Below are 18,668 nucleotides of genomic sequence, written 5' to 3'. Positions count from 1 at the left end.
AAATACAGACACTGAAAGGGGTTCATGTCTGTCTTCCAATTTATTCTGTACTTGCCCAAACCCTAAAAAAAAAAAAGCTTATCCTGGGGAAAAAAAACCCATCCAAAACATTACGTTGCTTAACTTTCAGGGCTTGTGATAACTTCAGATACTATCAAATCACATATATTTTGAACTTTGACCTTCACTCTGAATGTATTTTTACTCCGCAAGCAGTCCACACCTCTTTGTTAAATTTTAAAAAAGACGCTATAGAATTAGCAATGTATTTACTATTTTATCAGTTACTACTTGCCATAAGCAGAAGAAACTGGTTATAAATCAGTGCACCCACTCGATGCCTATTAACAGGGAATTACCTGACTTTCAGCTAGCACACCCCACCACCCGCTCCTCGTTCCTGATTTCAGCCCAATTTCTACCTACTGCCAGTTCTAGCAGTTCCATTTCCATCCTGCTCTGAGGAGCAGGGCTACATAAATTACCACAGCAAAATCACCCAGTGTATTAGCCCGCTTTCACAGCGCTCCTCTGTAGACAACAAGCACTCATGCTAGCAACAGGGGTGAAATAAATTCATTTTGACACACCACATCAAAACAAAACTCAGTTTCAGCTATAGTATCACCCATGAGACAGATGTGCAAAATTCACCAAATTACCATGGAACTTGCTCTAAATTCTGTTCGCAGTCGTGAGCTTCACTACATGTTTTTTTCACGCGTTTCAGCCTGCAGTTTATGTTCAGATGCTTCTCCTCTGCTGTTGGCTTTTCCTCTCCGAGCGGCTAAGAAACGAGATACTTTCCAGGATTCCCAGCTGGTGCAAGATGGAAGCGAAGCAGACAGACACCCCAAGCGAAGGGAACAGAACATCTTAACAGCAGCGTTCCCAGTTTGCAGGCTCACACACTTGTCTAAACACCGAAGCCTCAAAACAGGCAGGCAGAGAGATAAAAAGTTCCAAAATAACCGGGGCGGTCTCACACTTTTGGAAAGCGCATCTCACGTGACACCCCCACCCCCCCCCACTCCCCAAGGGCAATGCACAACCGGTACACACGCAGCTTGTGTGCATTTTTTCTTTTAAATAGGAGCAAGCCAGCAGAATTGAATGCTTAAGCTTAACCGTGCATCATGACAGGTGCATTTTTAACCCCAGTGCTGGTATTGCAAAAGATGTTATACAATCTGCCAGTAAGTAAAGAAAATGGAGAAAGACTTCAAAAAGAGGAGAGAGAAAAAAAAAAAAAGACTAGGAATCAATTTACTGATGCTGATTCAATAAAAGTGTTGTATGCTCTGGGGTTTTGCAACCTGACAGTACAAAAACTGAAGTGTTGCTGAAAAACCAATATCCACAGTGAGCCTGGGTGGGGGTGGGGGGACACTCTTTTTAGAAACACACGATTGGTTTTTAAACAGGCAAGCCAATTTCTTTCCCACCTAAATCTAAGCATCCTGAAGTACCTTACTTATTATCTCAAAGTCTTAGACTGGAAGGCAATTCACAGGCCACTGCTGACTCACTCTTCTGTCGGCAACAGAGCTGGCGTTAAAGGACACCGGCCGCAGCGAGACACCCTTCCACGGCACGCGTGCAAGGCTGCAGGCTTCACCCGCGCCGCACGCAAGCAAGCGACAAACTATGACAAATGCATTCATGTTGCTGGTGAAGATTGTTGCGTGTCTTTTTAATACGTGCTTCTCGCAAGCGTGCTGAAGAAGCACATTGCTTTGAAACTCTTTTGTTGGTTCAAGCAACTGAAGAACGCCTTTTGCTTTAAGGAGCAACGTAAGATGGAAGAACAGAGTGGAAGTGCTGCGGCTGTTTGCACAGATGATCTAAATCTCTGAGCAGAAATAGCCGTTTCGTCACTTAATTGAAAAAGCTGCCATAAAAACCAAGTTCTTCCACCCTTTCCTCTCCTGCGAAATGATGCCCCAAGATCTGGCAGCAAGTGAAGGGGATGGTTGTAACTGCTTTTTTCCAGACGCTGGGGAACAAAACAATCCTCCTCAGCGACAGCCCGTGATCATTGCACGGAAGGGTCCGGAGCCCAGCCAGTTTTGGGAGCATCACCTTCAGCAAATTTTTCTATCACCAGGCATGCTCACGGTTCAGAGGCACTGCTTCACGCACCTCAGTTAATTTAACATTGATTTCCAAAGCTGAAATTAAGATATTTGCTACCAAGACAAGATTTCTTACAAGGGAGCTTGGAAGCTGGGCTTACATTCAAAGCAAGAATTCTGAGTCATCATGAAATTGGTAATGATACTGATAATTTTAGAAATCTGGAAAAACTGATGATTTAAAACATGCAACAAGTTCATTATCAATTCAAAGTTGTTGTTTTTTTCAGACAGGCAAATGAAAACGGAAAAAGCCTCAGCCATTTGAGGCAGTTCTACAATACATGCAAAACAAAAGTTAACTAAACTGTCCTAACTACCAAAATTTGAAATAGGCTTTAAAAAAAAAACAAAACAAAACAAAAAAACCTGCCAGACTTTGCCAAAGTAGCTCTTTCCTAAGAAACCCATTCCCAGAAATGGTTTCAACAGTTTTTAAAGCACTCATTCCTTTCTCAGTCTTGTAAACATGGACTCTGGGATTTTAGTTAGACATCATTAAAAAAAAACCAACCACGAGAAAAGATTCATGATACACAACAGCAAAACACTAAAATGCCATCCTCTACTCAAGCTCATACTTCCTACTAACAACAAAACTTCAGCTTTCAAATGAACGAAGACAACACAACGCTACAGCCAGGGAACCTTAAAATGAAAGCACCCAACAATTTGCTAAGTTACCAAACGCCACAAGGAAAAAGCGATGCTTCATCAATATTGAAGACATACCAAAGCAAATAATCCACACGCCACTTCAGAAACACCTTTGCTCTAATGCTGTTCATAGTTGTAACAAAACACTGTTCTTAAAGCCTGAAATCGTTCCCACATGCTAAAGATGAGAGTCTTTCCAGTTGCTATGAGGAAAATCCTGTATCATTATGCAAATCAGCAGTTAAAATCACTTTCAAAAATAGCTGTCTATATATTCACATCATGCCAAGATCAAATTAAAGAATATGCAGTATACACTTTGAATTTTACATACATATAGATATGAAAGCAAATTACTCGTGTTGGTCCCATAACCGATTCTGCTCACAAATTCAGCCTTCTTCCTAATAATGGAAGGTGGCCAAAAAAGCATACCGAAATATTTACCAATTCTTAAGTTCTTAAGCAGCCACAAGAAAGTTGGAAAAATAGACAGCTAAAGCCTTTCCTGCAATGATCAACATTCCCAATTAATATCTACAACGCCAGCCATCAGAATTTCTAAGTAATTTTATGAAGTCCTATTTCAAAGTATTTAATCTCTTATCCTCTCTCCGCTCATGAAGGCGGCTGCAACAGAAAAACAGAAAGCGAATGACCTAATCTTCCTATTTTATAAGCATGCTAGAGCATGCAGTGCTTAAGAATTTACATATGGCTTTACTTTTTAAGCCCAACACCGACAACAGATTTTAAATCAACACGCAAATAAAAAACAACTTTAAAACTATTAGCTTTTTACAATCAAAGGCTTCAGGAAGATCTACCAGGCATTAGACTTCATGTTTCTTTAAAAAAGGAAATTTAAAAGAAGCAGAGTGTTCCCGAAGCTGTGAATGCAGATCACTGTTTAAGTCATACTTTGGAGCTAGAAAACTTACTGCAAAACCTGAACTCGACACCTGTAAATAAAAGGACACCAGTCGATTTTTCCCCGACCCTCAGTTTCCAGCCAAATATGAATCTTATTTAACAAAGAACAGATTTGAACTGGTGAATCCATGGCCTGAAAAAAACCTTCACAACTGCCAGGAATGCAAATTTTCACTTCCAGTTCAGGCAAGCAAGGCATGCAATCGCTTTAATCCGCTCCTAAACAGCCCACTCCTCACTCGCGCGCAAGCTGCTGTCAGTTTTGCTCCACTATGCATCACCCATCACCCTCCCGGCTGCGGAGAGCTGCAGTGCAAAGGAAACCACCCTCTAGCACAGGGTGGCCAAGCTGTCAACTGCTAAGTCCCATTTGATAGCGACACCAAAGAGCAGAGGAACAACGTGACTCTGAAGTCTCCGAAAGTTGCTTTGTTGTCTCAATTTGTCTGCAATTTTCAGGAACTCTGACTTCAGTAACCATACAACGTGGTCTAGCAGCGCATCTGGCCCTACCAGCTATGAAATGTTAGCATGCTAACCTCAAGCCCTTTAACTCCAGCTTGAACAAGTCTGTATAGCAACGGCAAGAGAAGAGAACTGCTCTTGCTGTTCAACAGCTTGACAGCCTGAAGCTACAGGGGGAGTGTTACGAGAAGTGTCCACACTCCATCCTCAAACAGATTTAAGAGTCCTGACAAATGGCCAAGCTCTTATTAGTGCCATTTTCTTGACAGCATCCCTACCCGAAAAAAAAAAAGACACAGGAAAATATACCCAGTCAAAGCTAGAAAAGTTTCCTAGCATATATACCGTTTTGGACTGTACACGTGCGTACCTTTTTTTTGTTTAATAGGCAGCACTTCCATTAGCCAGCATAAAATGCGGAATAAGTTTACTATTTTTCTATGAGTGCGGATAATCAGGAAGTACAGAGGAAATGAACAGGAAGAAAGTTCTTCAGAGCAAAGGAGGATTCCTTGTAGCCAGCCAGCTGCACTTGCCAACTCTACCATCTGTGCCTTAAAGAATGAGAAAAGAGACCAACTCAGATGTGGCTGAGAGAAATATTTTATAATTCAGAAGAAATGCATTTAACCCCTTAATGCTCAATATTTGAACTACAACCTTTTTTTTTTTTTCTTCTTCTTCTTCTCTTTTTTTAATCTTTTAGCTTGTAACTTAAATGCAGCAACCTAGACAAGGAACAACGAAACCACAGCTCCTTTGTATGTGGGAGGCAAGCCTGTCCAGATGAGGTCATGGGTCTGACGACAGGTCTGGAGGAGAACTCAAATTCCCGCAGCGCAAAGATGTAAATCAGAAGATGCTTGAAGATGATACTGCCAGGCTGTCTCGGGAACCAGCTGCATTCTCAACTCACTTCCATCTCACAGAGGGGCTTTTGGACCTGCTCGCTATATTGCATTTGGGAAGTACTCCCAGAGCAGGAGTCTCTCCCTTCATCTGTGAGGTCTATGAGATGTGTCCTGGAGCTCTCAGCCACGTGGAGGCTTTGCTCAACAGCTAATAGGATCAGGAAGATTGGAAAAACAAACCACATATAATCTACACACTAAGCAGACACCACTTCTTTTGCAAAACAGTTATGAACCTCACATACCTCACAGCATAAATACAAAAAAATGGTAGGAGAGAATCATGAAAGAAGATGGTAAATGCTCCACAGAAGAGCAGCTTCTCACAAAGACTGAGAAAAAGATGCCTTAAACTTCCATTGCAGCATGGTTTGGAATCACAAATAAAGATAGGAAAGCACACAGAAGATAGTCAAGGAAACATGAACTTGTCGTGAAGAGCTGCAAATCTCTCTAAAACAGTTGGTGATATTACAGGACACAAAAAAGCTACTCTTCCCATCAAGAACAAGCCAAGAGCAAATAGGAGCATAACAAGGGATGTAACATCACTCTGTATTATTCGTATAAAACTTGATGAAAAGAACTCTTCAGCTGAGGAGTCAAAAGATTGGGCCTCAACTCTAAGCCCAGGTCTACAGCACCGAACCAAACCCTACAATCCCAACAAGTTTCTAGAGGTGAAAACATGCAGAGGTTGAGTTAAGGCGGCTTTTTGTTTCTGCTCACACTTTGGAAGAAGCCTCATCCCATCTTTTCATACCTGTCCTGGCATCCCCACTAGCTGCAGCAGCACTCAGCAGCCCGAGGCCAATGGCAAAGGACAAGGGTAAGCACGAGGCTGAGCAGATGTCCTCAATGTCACACGTCTACTCAGGGGATCTTCCCAGTAGGAGGCAACGTACATGAGAAGCTTGACTGTCACACCTCAGTTTGAGATTTCCAAAGTGACAAATTTACCTATTTTAACCCACGAACCAAATTCAACATGAACTCTTTCAAGACAGAGTACGGGATCTGCCTGGTACGTGTTCTCAGAACACTACCACACTTTGCAGAATCTCCTTTAAAGACGCACCGATGTGTACTTAAGCATATCCTAACCTCAAACACCCACAGAAAAATACAAGAATTTTATTCAGTAAAAAGAAGTCAGCACAGAGAGTCACTACTTTGATATTTACTGACAGGAAGTGAAAAATGGCTCGGTCTCAACTTTCTGCAAGTCTAAAAGGACATCCAAAATTTTTAGAGACAAGGGAATTTAAAATAGCTTTGGGACTGGAGGACAAATATGCCACACTGAAAAGCTTTATAAGCTCCAAAATTAGGATTTGTATGAATTTATCAAACCTTAATTTGGGGGCGGGGGTGGTGATCCAAAAGAAGATACAGGCAAGCAGCAAAACAAGACATAAGGCCATGCTAACAAACTGTTTCTCAACCAACGAGCCCCGAGTAGATAATATTAATCTCATTCTAATGAGATCTAGCATTTTCCTCCTCTAAATGTTAGTACAAAAAAAGGACATTACTTCTCTAACTCACCCACACAAGAAATTAAAGAACAGAAAACACACAACTGCTTCCAATTCTAGCCCGATATATACCCAGGCAATGCAATGAATTAAGCAGAGGCCTCTAAGAAAATTAATCATGCAATTAAAAGCTATTATACTACAGCTCCACAAAGGCAGAATTAAGTTTATAAAGACATTTCTTAAGCACTTCACTACAAAAAACTGGATATTAAGCAGTTTTTATGCACTGCTGCACGTTGGGGCTGTGAAGCTGGGACTTCATCTTTAAAGGGAACAATGCCAGCTTTTGCAATAGTCATCATCCCAAACACGGAGCAGTTGAGTTTAATTTTTTAGCTGCACAATTACCATTTGAATCACAGAGCCCACTGCTTTAGCTACAGTGCCTAAAAATCATTATTAAGATAACCTAGACCTATGCAGCATGATATGTGGTCTAACTGCATGATTATTTACTTCCATTCTACAAAACTTCTTTTTTTCAGGGCCTCATAGGCGAGACAGTAAACGAGGCAAATGATGTTACGAGCAAAGAGGATGCTAGCTTGAATTAGAAACTGGAACAAGGATTTGTTTACATCTGAAATATCAACCTGGGAGTAAGATACATTCAAAAACTAACAGCAATCTCTGAACCCAAAGTAGAGTCAACCACCCACAAAGCACTCGTGTTTCAGAAGAGATCTTGCTCTACAGGGCCACTTATGAACGTTCCCATATTTTAAAATAAATTCCCTTTTTGCAGTTCAGAAAATCACCATCCCAGTAACTCTCGCAAACACACAAACTTGCACAGCTCTTATTCCCAAAAACCTTCACAGAAGTGCCAAATCAAAGGAGCCCACAACTACCGCAGTACTTAAGATGAGGCATCAGGCACATCCAGCAATCGCTACTCACAACTCCAGGCTATATCCCATTTACCCCCCCTGAAAAAGCCATGCAATAATTAACCTTCAATATCCACCCTACATTAGGCACAGTAAATGAATACCACTCACATGTAGCTCCGAGTTCCAGATTACTCGCTGGGTACTCGAACTAGAAAGGAGGTGGGCTTTAAAAGGGAGTTAGTTAGGACTAACGACAGCAACTTTGGTCCGTAATGTAATTAAGGGATTTGACAGCTCAACTGCCTATTCCCTCCCTCTTCTTCCAGTTTGTTAGAACACAACTATTGTCCCTTAAATCATTATACAAGAACCATTTTCTTGTTTAAACACGTTGTAAGGGAAGACTTGAGGCTATGGTACCAGGGGTATAATTTGTCAGCTTATACTGTATTAATGCGGCAACAACATTAATCCCTTAAAAATATAATTTCATTTAAGAAACTATTCAGAGATTCACAACTGGCAAAAAGCAACTCGGTAGACAGAAACTTCATAGATAACATTTCAACTTTGTAGTTATTACATTCTGAAGTTTAGTTTTGGCGTGGTTTTACGTTTTTTAGCACAGGGGGTTTTAACATAATGTGTTAATAAAACACATTCGGTCATATTCTTACGGAACAAAAATGTATCAATTGCTTCCACAACAACAAAGAGGATTTAGGTGTCCAAACCATCCTACAAGTTAGAAAATGGAAAATAGTAATTTCTGGAAGAAAATGAGAAAATTCTGTACTCCTCTACACAGTGTTTTAACATGTCATTTAGCCATTACTAGCTTTCTCTACAGCAGTCACTGTACTTCAAAGCCGTTTGGTAATAAAAAAACAGTTCTTAAATGGAATGTATTAAGCACTGGATAGCACAGGAAGAACACATTCCTGTCCCAAAGAAATCTGGTGATCGCCAGCCTAGCAGCCATCAAGAGCCAACCAGTCTTTCCGTGTGTATTATACTGTAGCAATAATAGCCATTTCGAGCGTTGCATAAGCTCTGCACTCTAGGCTATATCCCTTCTCTAAACACGCCGTAACCATCTCATAAAGTCAGTGGAAGTCACACGTAATTATCTTGAGGACAGAAGGGCCTTCCTGACTAGCACAAGTTCCTAGAAAGATGCACTTTTAAAACCCATCAACCTTCTTCAAGGCTCAAGTTGGACCCAGTGTTGATGCATGGCGAACCCATTACACCGAGAGGTAAACCAAGAACTTAATGGGTGGGATTTTCAGAAGCCCTCAGTGCTGACCTAACCGTCCTCAAAGTCACTGACCAGCCTCAACAAAGGTAATTTCTCAAGTGGCTCAAGTGCCAACGCCCCATTGGTCTTATTGTAAGGGATAAAGAAGATGAACGTGGATTTTTCCTTAAAAAAAGAAATGCTCAAAACCAGTACCGGTCCTAGTAAAGCTTGCACTTTATTCAGCGTTACCCTTTTAATGTTTAACGGCAAAGCTTTGGATGTTCTGAAAATTACACACACTTAACTAAGCTTACAATCAGATTTCAGTGAAGATTAGCTTCAGCTGTGTTTTTTCTAAAACGTCACCGTTTAAGAAAATTTCACAAGGTGTCCACATTAGCTGTACTCATTTCTTTCCCCACCTTGAGAAGAACATATAGCCATCACTTCATCAGCAGAGCTACGTGAAACCAAGAATCGGTTTACAGCTTTTGCCGATTTAAAAGTGTGCACAAGCAGTTATTTTTTAACTTCGTGTTTAGCTTGTGCAAACAGTCCCCAGCAATGCTGCACATTGATTAAAAATTTCTGATGATGCAAGATCAAGTAGTTCATTAGGAAGCCTGCACTACATTTAAGCAAGCGCAAAGAGATGAGCTGTAATTTGTCAAGTGTCTTTTAAGTCCCTTTCTAAGGAACTGCAGTCAAAAAGCAGGGCAGAAAGGGGCTGGGGTTGCTCTGAATGGATGTGGCGAGGGTTGCACAACGGAGCACTTACTCAAACGGTGGGGGTTCTGTGCGTAGGCTTCAGCTGTCAAACACTGCTATCCACAAATACGCACGTACTATGGCAACATGTCAAGGTTGTGAGGAAAAGCGATCCAGCACATCTCTAACCCCAGAAGAGAAAACGCACGAACACACTCGCACCTATCACCACCTTGCTCTATCTGGACAATTCAAAAGTCTTTATCCCAGGTAAGTGCAGAGAGGCCAATTTTCCAAGGACCAAATACATCCTGACATACAGCAAGCAAGCAGGTAACAGAATCAAACTCCGAGAAGTCCCCAGCCGGTACCGTTTTGCCGCTGTCTATTCAAACAGACTTCTTAGATGAATCCAGACCAAAACCGGCACTACTCTTCTTGTCCAAAACCCGAGATCGTCCCAGGCTCCAGAAGCAAAACGAGTCTGTCAGGCTCTTAACACTGCTAAGTAACATGGTTTACTCCGGAACAAAGAAATACTTTTCCACCAATAAAATGCGTTGCCAGTTGGTTTCTTCTAGTTTCTTCTAAACCCTTACCAGCCCTTACTGCCCTTGTGTGCAAGAAAAACTTGTTACAAAACATCTAACAAACTTCGATTTTAAAATGAAACCAAATATTTTAAACGAATGGCACTTCCAACTTGGGCTCTATTTTTAAACGCGGTATGTACCTCATGCCACTAATTCATTTTTTTCCTGGAAGCTGAGCCATTTTGAGTGAAGTCACGTAATTTAAACTTTCATTAAAAATGCAAAGAGCTTTAGGACTGCAAATAGCATAAAGCAATATGATATTCTAAGAAGCTTCCACTCGCAATTTTAGCATTCTACGAGACCTAGCATTATATGAGACAAACTACACGCGAGATTTGTAAATAAACTGCACCCAACATCTCATCTTTACTGAATATTGCTGCAGTTTATACGGCTATGTAGGTCACGAGCTACTAATGCTTCAATTAAGGATAAGGGTAGGCAGGCTCTATCCTATGCTTAAGCTAGATGACCATTTTCATGCATTACAGAAGGCCTGGAAATACGAGACAAAGTTTAACCAACGCTATAATGGACACAAGAGCAGTTACACGATTTTTTCCACTTTAGTCTTAAATAGTTAAGCCATTTGCTAAACTCCGTTACGCATGGACAGGCGATCAATGCAATGTGCAATACTTGCATGCAAGCATTCTCTCTTCGCTGTTCCCTGCAGTAAAATGGTCAACAACTGAGCTGCATAATTTCAGAGATACCAAAGATTATAGTGCCTTGGAAAATATACCGGTCATTGCATCATAAAGAAATGCAGCCATCTTAGAAGAAAGTCATGAATCCAAACTTTCCTTCTCATCCATTTGCACCAAAAGGTATCTGGTATCACAGAAAGAGAAACCCAAATAAATCAGGAGGAAATACAGTACCTGAAATAAAGTATTAAAAAGCTGACTTAATGTCTTGACCTCTAAAACCCTTTCCTCTTCTAATTTCAATTTTTTTTTTTCCAAGAGGAACATAAAAAGATTGTTCAGAGAGAAAAGAATATTTGATTAGATCAAAAGTAATGTCAGTATTTTTTAAAGAGACTTGTTTCATGATTAGCACACAGGACTCTCTTCACATTGTGTACGTAAAGCTACTGATTTTGAGAAGTCACTATTTCCCTTTCCTAAAATCCTACATTATCCACACAAGAAGAATTCTTAACCAACTCATCAGGAACTGAGAGTCCCAAGCATGATCTATTCTATCATACATATATCTACGCTGATTTTAAAAGGATCTGACACAGCCCAACAGAGAAAAAAGAAAGAAAGAAAAAAAGTGTCCTCGAAAGGGACTTTGGCACTCCAGCGCCTAACCCAGCCTGCCATCTGGCACTCAGGTATTCCCTGCAACGCCTTGGGAGATCTGCCCTGACTGAAACGTAAAGACTGCAAACCTTTGTCTGCCTGGGACACCAAGACACAAACCCTCCCTCAGAGACAGGTAGAAGAAAAGACAGACCACAGAATCTAGGCTGCAGATCAAGCACCTCACCTGGATTCACTGTAGATTCATTTTACCCTCCACCTCCTAAAGCCCAGGCAGTAATCACCAGCTACCAAGTGTTTTGGAACCACCACTGAACTACTCATACAGAAATACCTCCCGCAGGAGGAATTCACACCTGTGTTTCCCATAGCCCGGCTAAATGCCCAAACCACCGCTATCCAACTCAGGGCTACCTCTTTCGGCTTGACAGAAGCAGCTACCCTCAAGTAACCAGTGATCTGTAACACAGGACACTCCATAGATACGGATGTGCAAGGACGCAAAGCTAACCAACAGCAGAAATGCAGATGGTAGCTTGGTTCGGTCTCAAAATTTTAAGCTCCACCACATGGCGAGAAGTACCTTTGAGAACTTAAACCCTGGTCCTCCCACCATGCACCGCATGCCTTCCCGAACAGCTCACATTTCGAGTTTTCTCTTTCTTCATCTAACATCCCATGGTTGGAGAGCTAACTCCCAGCTCGCTCCTCCATCTACGCGTCTAAGAAATAAATAGGTTATTTTCCAGCTACCAGGTACGATGAGCAACAATTCCGTCAAAGCCCTGCAAAAAGAACACCTCCAAGAAGCCTTGCACAAAGTGATAAAAAAATTAAACTTTCACTTCTGCAACAACATCAGCCTTCAAGCAAAGCCATTATACTCCACAGGCAGCAGTCTTCATTAATTATCTGTTCAAAATGTGCAGCTACAAAAAAAGAAAAAGGACTGTGAGTATAAGCTTCTTCCAAAGGTATTTTTGCAATCACGAAAAGAATACTTTTTCTATAAATTTCATTACAGAATTGCAGCGAGCTACTCCTTTTAGAAAAAACTAGTCTAAGTCCAGTGTTCAGTGGCCTACTTCTAATGCAAAATTCTAATAAAATTAACAAGACAAAAAAAAAAGTAAAAAATATGCAATAAACTCCATTTAGCATACCATCAGCAACCTTGAGTAAGAAAATCCAGGTTCAACATTCACCAGTTTTCTCACCGGGAGCAGGTGACTAGTTAAAAAGATTTGTTTGCGTCAAAAAATTTCTCACTACCAATAGCACATCTGGGCAAAAATATCTAAAACACTGACCTCTTCAACTGCGAAGCCAAAACCTCATCGTTTCGCCACCACTTAACTCTTTTCATAACCCCGAGAGAGCATCAAAAAAAAAAAAAAAATCTAACGCGGACTTCTGTCGTTAAGTCAGCATTAAGTGCCGCGCTGGCCTATGTCAGCATTACAGCTGCCCTAGTCATAGGCCAGTGAAACAATCAAGCGCAAACGTCTAAAAATGCAAGCCTAAAGTTGTATTTTATCAGGACCGCGAACAGAATACAGGAATTACGTACAAGAGCTGCTGTCTTTTAACTAAAAGCTCAGCAGCCACCTGCTAAAGTCAAGAACCTTTCAGGCTGTTTTAAAGCCACCAAAATTTTAGGCCAAGGCTCGATGCAACAGCACGAGCTCTGCACTAGTTACAGCTGTCACCGGTTTTGATCCTGTCCAAGAACTGGATTTATTTGTAGCACTTGCTATGACATGAGTGTAACTGCTCCAAAACCGAATAAATTTCACCCTGACCCTGTTACAGAGCAGAAAGCACCCTCTCTATAGGAGTAAGTCTAGCTCTGAATATTACTGTCAATATTCATTTTCCTTAGGACAGTTCCAACTTTCAAGCGAGGTTCTTGCTCCAAAATCTCTCAAACACAGCAATGATCTTTCCTCCACCACAGAGAGACCATGCCCACAGCACAGCCCCTATATACCATTAACTCCGCAAGGCATTCAAAGCCAACATCTGCCTGCCGCCACAGCACATCTGTTCGAAAGGCCACCAAAACTATACACTAGCAACGCTTCTCTATGGTTTGACTCATTAGCCGTAACTTGCATACTAATTACATACTCCAGAATTACACTCCTCACAATCCTCCTCGACGAGACTCAACGTGCTCTCGTTTGTAACACATCTTCGTGTTTACTGCACCTGAGATCACGCCAAAGCGCGGTTCACGCATCGCGTTCGGGGGAAAAAAAAAAAAAAAAAGGCATTTTTTTCATTTGGAAGAAGGGATTACCGCCTCTTGTCACCGAGAGCCTCACTGCATTGTACGGCAACCGAGCATGAGCTCCGCCTTACTGAAGGGATGAAAATCAGGGCAGAGGACACAGGCTTCGCCTCTCCTGCCGCGCAGACCGAAGCGACCCGAGTAAAGCCGTAGGCCTGCCGCGATTATATTTGCAATTCAAGATGAGTTACTAAAAAAAAAAAAAAAACCCCGAAAAAATTTTAAAAAATAAAATAAAAAGGTTCTCTGGACGTGAGTCATGGCGGGACAAGCATTATTTGCTATGTGAGCAGAAAAACCAACAGAGCCAGAGATAAGCGGCAGACCCGCGTTGCTTCGGAGCTGGCAGGGGCTCCCCGGGCCGGGGGGTGGAGGGGGGGGACGGGACACGGGGACAGCAGCTCCGCGACACGGGGGTGGCGGCAGGCAGGCGGGCGGGCTGCAATCGCCAAGGAGCGTTAACGTTAATCCTCGCCATCGCCGAGCTCCCGTTAATCCGCCCGGCTGCCGGGACCCGGCTCGGCGGCCGCCCGGACAAAAGGAGGCCGAGGCGGCGGGGGAGGGCGCGGCGGCCCGGGCGAGCCCCGGAGGCAGCCGGCGGCCTCCCGGCGGAGCGGCACCGGGAAGCGCGTTAGGTAACCGCCGCGCAGGTCTGATGCAATAGCTGTACGTGCAGCGCCCGGTGCCGGGCCCCGTCCCCGCCGGGAGGATACAGGTCAGGTCCAGGTCGAAGCCATCCTCCTGGTATCGCCTTTTGTTCCTGCTGACGATCTCTTTGATGATGGCGGTCATGTCTGGCAGCCGGGGGCCGCTCCGGGACAGCGCGCAGGGGCCGGGCGGCGGGGCGCGGGGCCGGGAGGCGGCGGCGGGCCGGCGGCCCCCGGGCAGCCCCGGGCGCGGGGCCTGCTGCGCCGGCGGCTCAGCCCCAGGCGGGCCCGCCTCCCCCCGCGGCGGCGGCTCCCGGCGGCGGCGGCTGCCCCCTCCTCCTCCTCCTCCTGCCGCCGCTGCGCCGAGCGGGGCGGGAGCAGCGGCGGCGGCGGCCGAGCAGGGAGGGTCCGGAGCCGGGCCGAGTCCCTGAGGGTGCCGCCGCCGCCGCCGTCTTTGAGGCGAGCGAGGCGGAGGCGGAGAGAGCAGCTCTCCGGCGCTCCGGGCCCCAGCAATGGTGACAGCGGCGCGGGGCGCCCCCCCGGCCCGGCCCCGCTCCGCCCCGCTCCGCTCCCCGCCCGGGGCGGCGGCGGCGGCAGCGGGCCCGGAGCCGCGCGGTGGGGCCGCGCCGCCGGGCGGGCGGGCGGGCGGGCACTCCGCGGCGGGGCGGCGGCAGCGGCGTCGGCTCCTCAGGGCGTACGGGCCGGCGGCGCGGCCTGGCTCATCCCCCCGGCCTGCTCCGCGCCCAGCAGCGCCGCGCCAGCTCTAGACTCCCATCATGGCTGCAGCTTCCGAGAGGGGAGGAAAGCTCCGCCCCGCCCCCTCCGCCGCCTCCGCCGCCCAGAGAAAGTAGTCCCCCACGAACCGGCGAGCCGTCTCCCCGTTCCCGCCGCCCCGCCGCCGCCTCCTTCGCCCCCGCCCCTCGCCGCGTCCCTCCCCCCCCCCGGCCCCCCTCCCCGCGTCCCGCTGTTCCGCGGGGGCTCGCAGGCGGCGGGCGGAGGGATACGGACGGCGCGGTGACACTTCTCTCCGCCGCGCCGAGCGGCGGTGCTGTGACCGGTCACGTGGGCGGCCCGCTGCGCTCGCTGCGGCCCCTCCCCCCCGCGGGCGGAAGCGGCCGGGGCCGGCCCGGGCGGAGCGGCCTCAACTCCGCCTCCCCCCCGCCGCCAGCGGGACCAGCCCGGCCCGGCCCGCGGAGCTCCGCCCGCCCCCGCCCGAGCCCCGCGGGGAGCGGGAGCCGGGCCCCCGCCTGCCGTTGTGCATCTGCCGCGGCCTGCTGCTGCTGCTCGGGGCCCGCGGCGGGCGAGAGGACGGGGCTCCCCCCCCGCACACACACACACTTCCCCAGTCAGGGTCGGCCCGTAGCGCGGATCGGTGCCACAGCGGCTGCGCCCGCCCCGGCGAGGGGCCTGGCCCGGGCGGGGGGGCCGCGCTTATGTAACCGGCGAGGGCGGGGGTGAGGGCCACGGCGCGGCCCCCGAGCCCCGCGGGGGGGGGGGGGGGTCAGCCCATCGCCGGGGGCCTCCTCCTCCTCCTCCTCCTCCTCCTCCTCCTCCTCCTCCTCCTCCTCCTCCTCCTCCTCCTCCTCCTCCTCCTCCTCCTCCCCTTCCTCCTCCTCCTCCTCCCGCCGGCCCCGGGCCGTCGTTGTGCGGTTTAGCCTGAGGCTGAGCGGGCCGGGCTAGCTGGGAGCCGCTGCCCGCTGCGGTACGTGAGCGCCTGCTGCCCCCTGCAGCCGCCCGGGCCCGGGGGGGGAGCGGGGCCCTGGGCCACCTGTTGCCCTCGGGGCCGCCGGCAACCGAGCACGGCGTGGCAGTGCGCCCCGGGCCCGGACGGGTGGCTCACTGCTGGCGGCCACGCTGCTTTGGGGGAGCTTAGCTTTCCTTCCCTTCGTCCCCCAGTTACCCTGACAGGGGGGAACAGCGCTGCCTCTAAAATCCCCAAATCGGCCTTTAAATTCCTTTAGAACTTGAGCAGATAAATCGCACTGTACGAGGTTCTTCGGGCTCTGTGCCGACACCTGCTCTGAGTCTTTGGGAATTGCCCGTGTTCGTGATTTGCAGGGAAATGACCCTCAGGTGGCCTGTCGCAGCCCGAACGTCTGAACACGAGCGCTGGCTGCAGTCTTGGTGACCCCTTTCCGTCTTTCTCATAGTTTGGTATGGCACATTTCGGGGGGGGGTTGCTGTAATATATATTTTTTTTTTCCTTTTGCACGCAGACAGGTGAAATTTTAGCCTATTCAGGTGATAGAAAACAAAATTTTAAGGCAGCTTGGAATGTATGACTTCTGTAAAGCGTCAGGAATGGACTTTGCTGGAGATCAGCACCTGTCCCAACTGCAAAGGGATCAGGAGAAAGCTTGCTAGATAATACATTTGAAATAAATTTGTAAATTTGCCTTCCTCAAAAACACTGTCTTGTCTTCATTCTCTTGTAGGCCAGTAAGTAATGTGAGGGATATCCCATGGAGGTCTAAGATAACGTACCTTCGAAGGAAGCCTATTTACAGGGAGTGAGTAGGCAGTTATTTGTTTTATAAAGGTGTGATGGACATCTCCAAAAATCCACAAGGAGCAGAAACAAAAGGAAAACAAACCCACTTCCTATACGACTAGAAAAGAGACACCATGGAACGACCAGCCTGACGGGACGAGGACAACCCTTGCACCCCTTTTTCCCTTCTCTCCACGAAAAGCTGATTCCGTAAACCAGGCAGGTACCTCCCTAAAGAACAGATCCTGGGTTTAAGTCGTAAGTCCACCTCAAATACTTCTGAGGCTGTGGGGAGAGTCACCTGCTGAAGAGACTTTGTATCTTGCTAGACCCATCAGACCACAGTGAAGACGGCCCTCGCGGGAACACGAGCGGAAAATCTCTCTGTGGTTTGCTTAGTAATTGCGTTACGCAGGGAATGGCTGTCAAATACGTTTGAGCAGGGCAGCTTGGAGTAAAATAGCGCTCGCTTGCATGTTGGTTGGATGCTATGGGAAATCGGTTAATATGCAAGTCTGGCTAGCAGAAAAAATGGGATAAAATTGGTACTCTATGTGTATGAGAAGATGTATTAAATAGCAATTTTTGCATATATAAATTAGGCAATACTTTACAAAACTTTCCTTTTTCTTTCTGAGGAACAACAAAAAGGAATTCAAAAGTGCAAGATAAATTCAGTGTCTCGTCCGATCTTTAAACAGATTTTCAGAGAGGTGCCGAAGTCTGGCTGCAGATGGCTGGAGGAGGAAGAGGGATGGGAGGGTGAAATGCTACGCTTTGCCTTTAAGGGCTCAAAATAAACTGGAACATAAGGTGGAGGGATTTCCTGGGTTGCTGCAGCCTTCAGCCTTTGCAAATGCTGTATTCTCTAATTCCTTTCATAAATGTATCCATTTTCATCCTAAGATCTTCTGCCACCGTTATTCCCACCGGGAAGCCATTCCCAGAACCTTCTTCTGATTGTCACGCTAAATGTATTTGCGACTGGTTTGTATCCATTTATTCTTGTGCCAGCGTTGGCCTTAACAGCCCCTACCCCATAGCATCTACCCTCCTTCCCCTTTGTGCGCTTACAGGCAGAAACGTCCCTCCTAGCCACCGTCTGACTACACCAAGCTAGCTGAGCTCCCCTAACTTTTCACCCTCCCTCATCTCAGCGGCGACTTTCTGCTCCGGTTTCATTATTATTTGTTTCTCTTCAATACAGATGACCAGAGTGGCGTGCAGCGTTCCCAAGGGTATTTTGCCAGCACCGAGGACAATGGTATTAATCCCTTCCAAACTCTGCTGGGAACATTGCACCCAAGACCTCTTAGGGCCTTGTTTTCGTGAGCACATTGGCAGCTCGTAAGTATTATGGGATCGACTCGTGTGTGTGTGTGTGTGTGCAGTGAGATCGTACTGTTCCTTTCCCAAACTTCAAATGTATGAAATGAAGGCGTGAAACCCTCCTTTAGGTCCTGGACTCGGAGGTTATCCATAGACCAATACAGATGTGGCTAGCAAATTAAGACTGTCTTTGAAAAAATTTCTGAAAGTCCTCTAAGTCTTAAGCTTGACCTTCTTTTTCGAATATCTGGCTACGTATACATTGCTATAGGGCTTAATTGAAAGTCTTCTTGCTAGGTTCCCGATTCCGACTCAGACCAGGGCTAAATATCAACCTGACCAGTAGATATCTGTCCGTGACCATTGTGCCAGCAAGGCCTGCGACAGGTTTTCATCACACCATGCAGCGATGTAACAACAACCATTGCTGACATCTCATGATCCAACCTGCGGGACTACGCCAGCAATTGGTAGGATAGCAAAAGAGAACATTATTATGCCACCGTTAATATTCATGCTGTGCCTCCATCTTCAAGTCTGCGTACAGTTGAGGTCCCACTTAAAAAATTTAGCTAGAGGTCTATAAAATCTTAAGTTCCTGAAGAGGTTGGA

General features: G+C 46.4%; 1 protein-coding gene across 1 annotated transcript in view; it reads right to left on the bottom strand.

The window, feature by feature from the left end:
- The window catches only part of PTEN (phosphatase and tensin homolog), a 53,551-nt gene extending 35,131 nt beyond the window's left edge, over positions 1 to 18,420 (bottom strand). Inside the window, exons 1-2 of the mRNA XM_075757922.1 lie at positions 18,397 to 18,420; positions 14,303 to 14,999 (exon numbers count right to left, since the gene is read on the bottom strand). Coding sequence (XP_075614037.1) covers positions 14,303 to 14,999; positions 18,397 to 18,420 — 721 coding nt within the window. The remainder of the gene's footprint in view (positions 1 to 14,302; positions 15,000 to 18,396) is intronic.
- Positions 18,421 to 18,668: the final 248 nt, after the last annotated feature.

This window comes from Balearica regulorum, chromosome 7 (genome assembly GCF_011004875.1).
Source record: "Balearica regulorum gibbericeps isolate bBalReg1 chromosome 7, bBalReg1.pri, whole genome shotgun sequence".
Classification (NCBI taxonomy): domain Eukaryota; kingdom Metazoa; phylum Chordata; class Aves; order Gruiformes; family Gruidae; genus Balearica; species Balearica regulorum.
The sequence above is the reverse complement of the archived record's forward strand: the minus strand, read 5'-3'. Positions and strand labels throughout refer to the sequence as shown.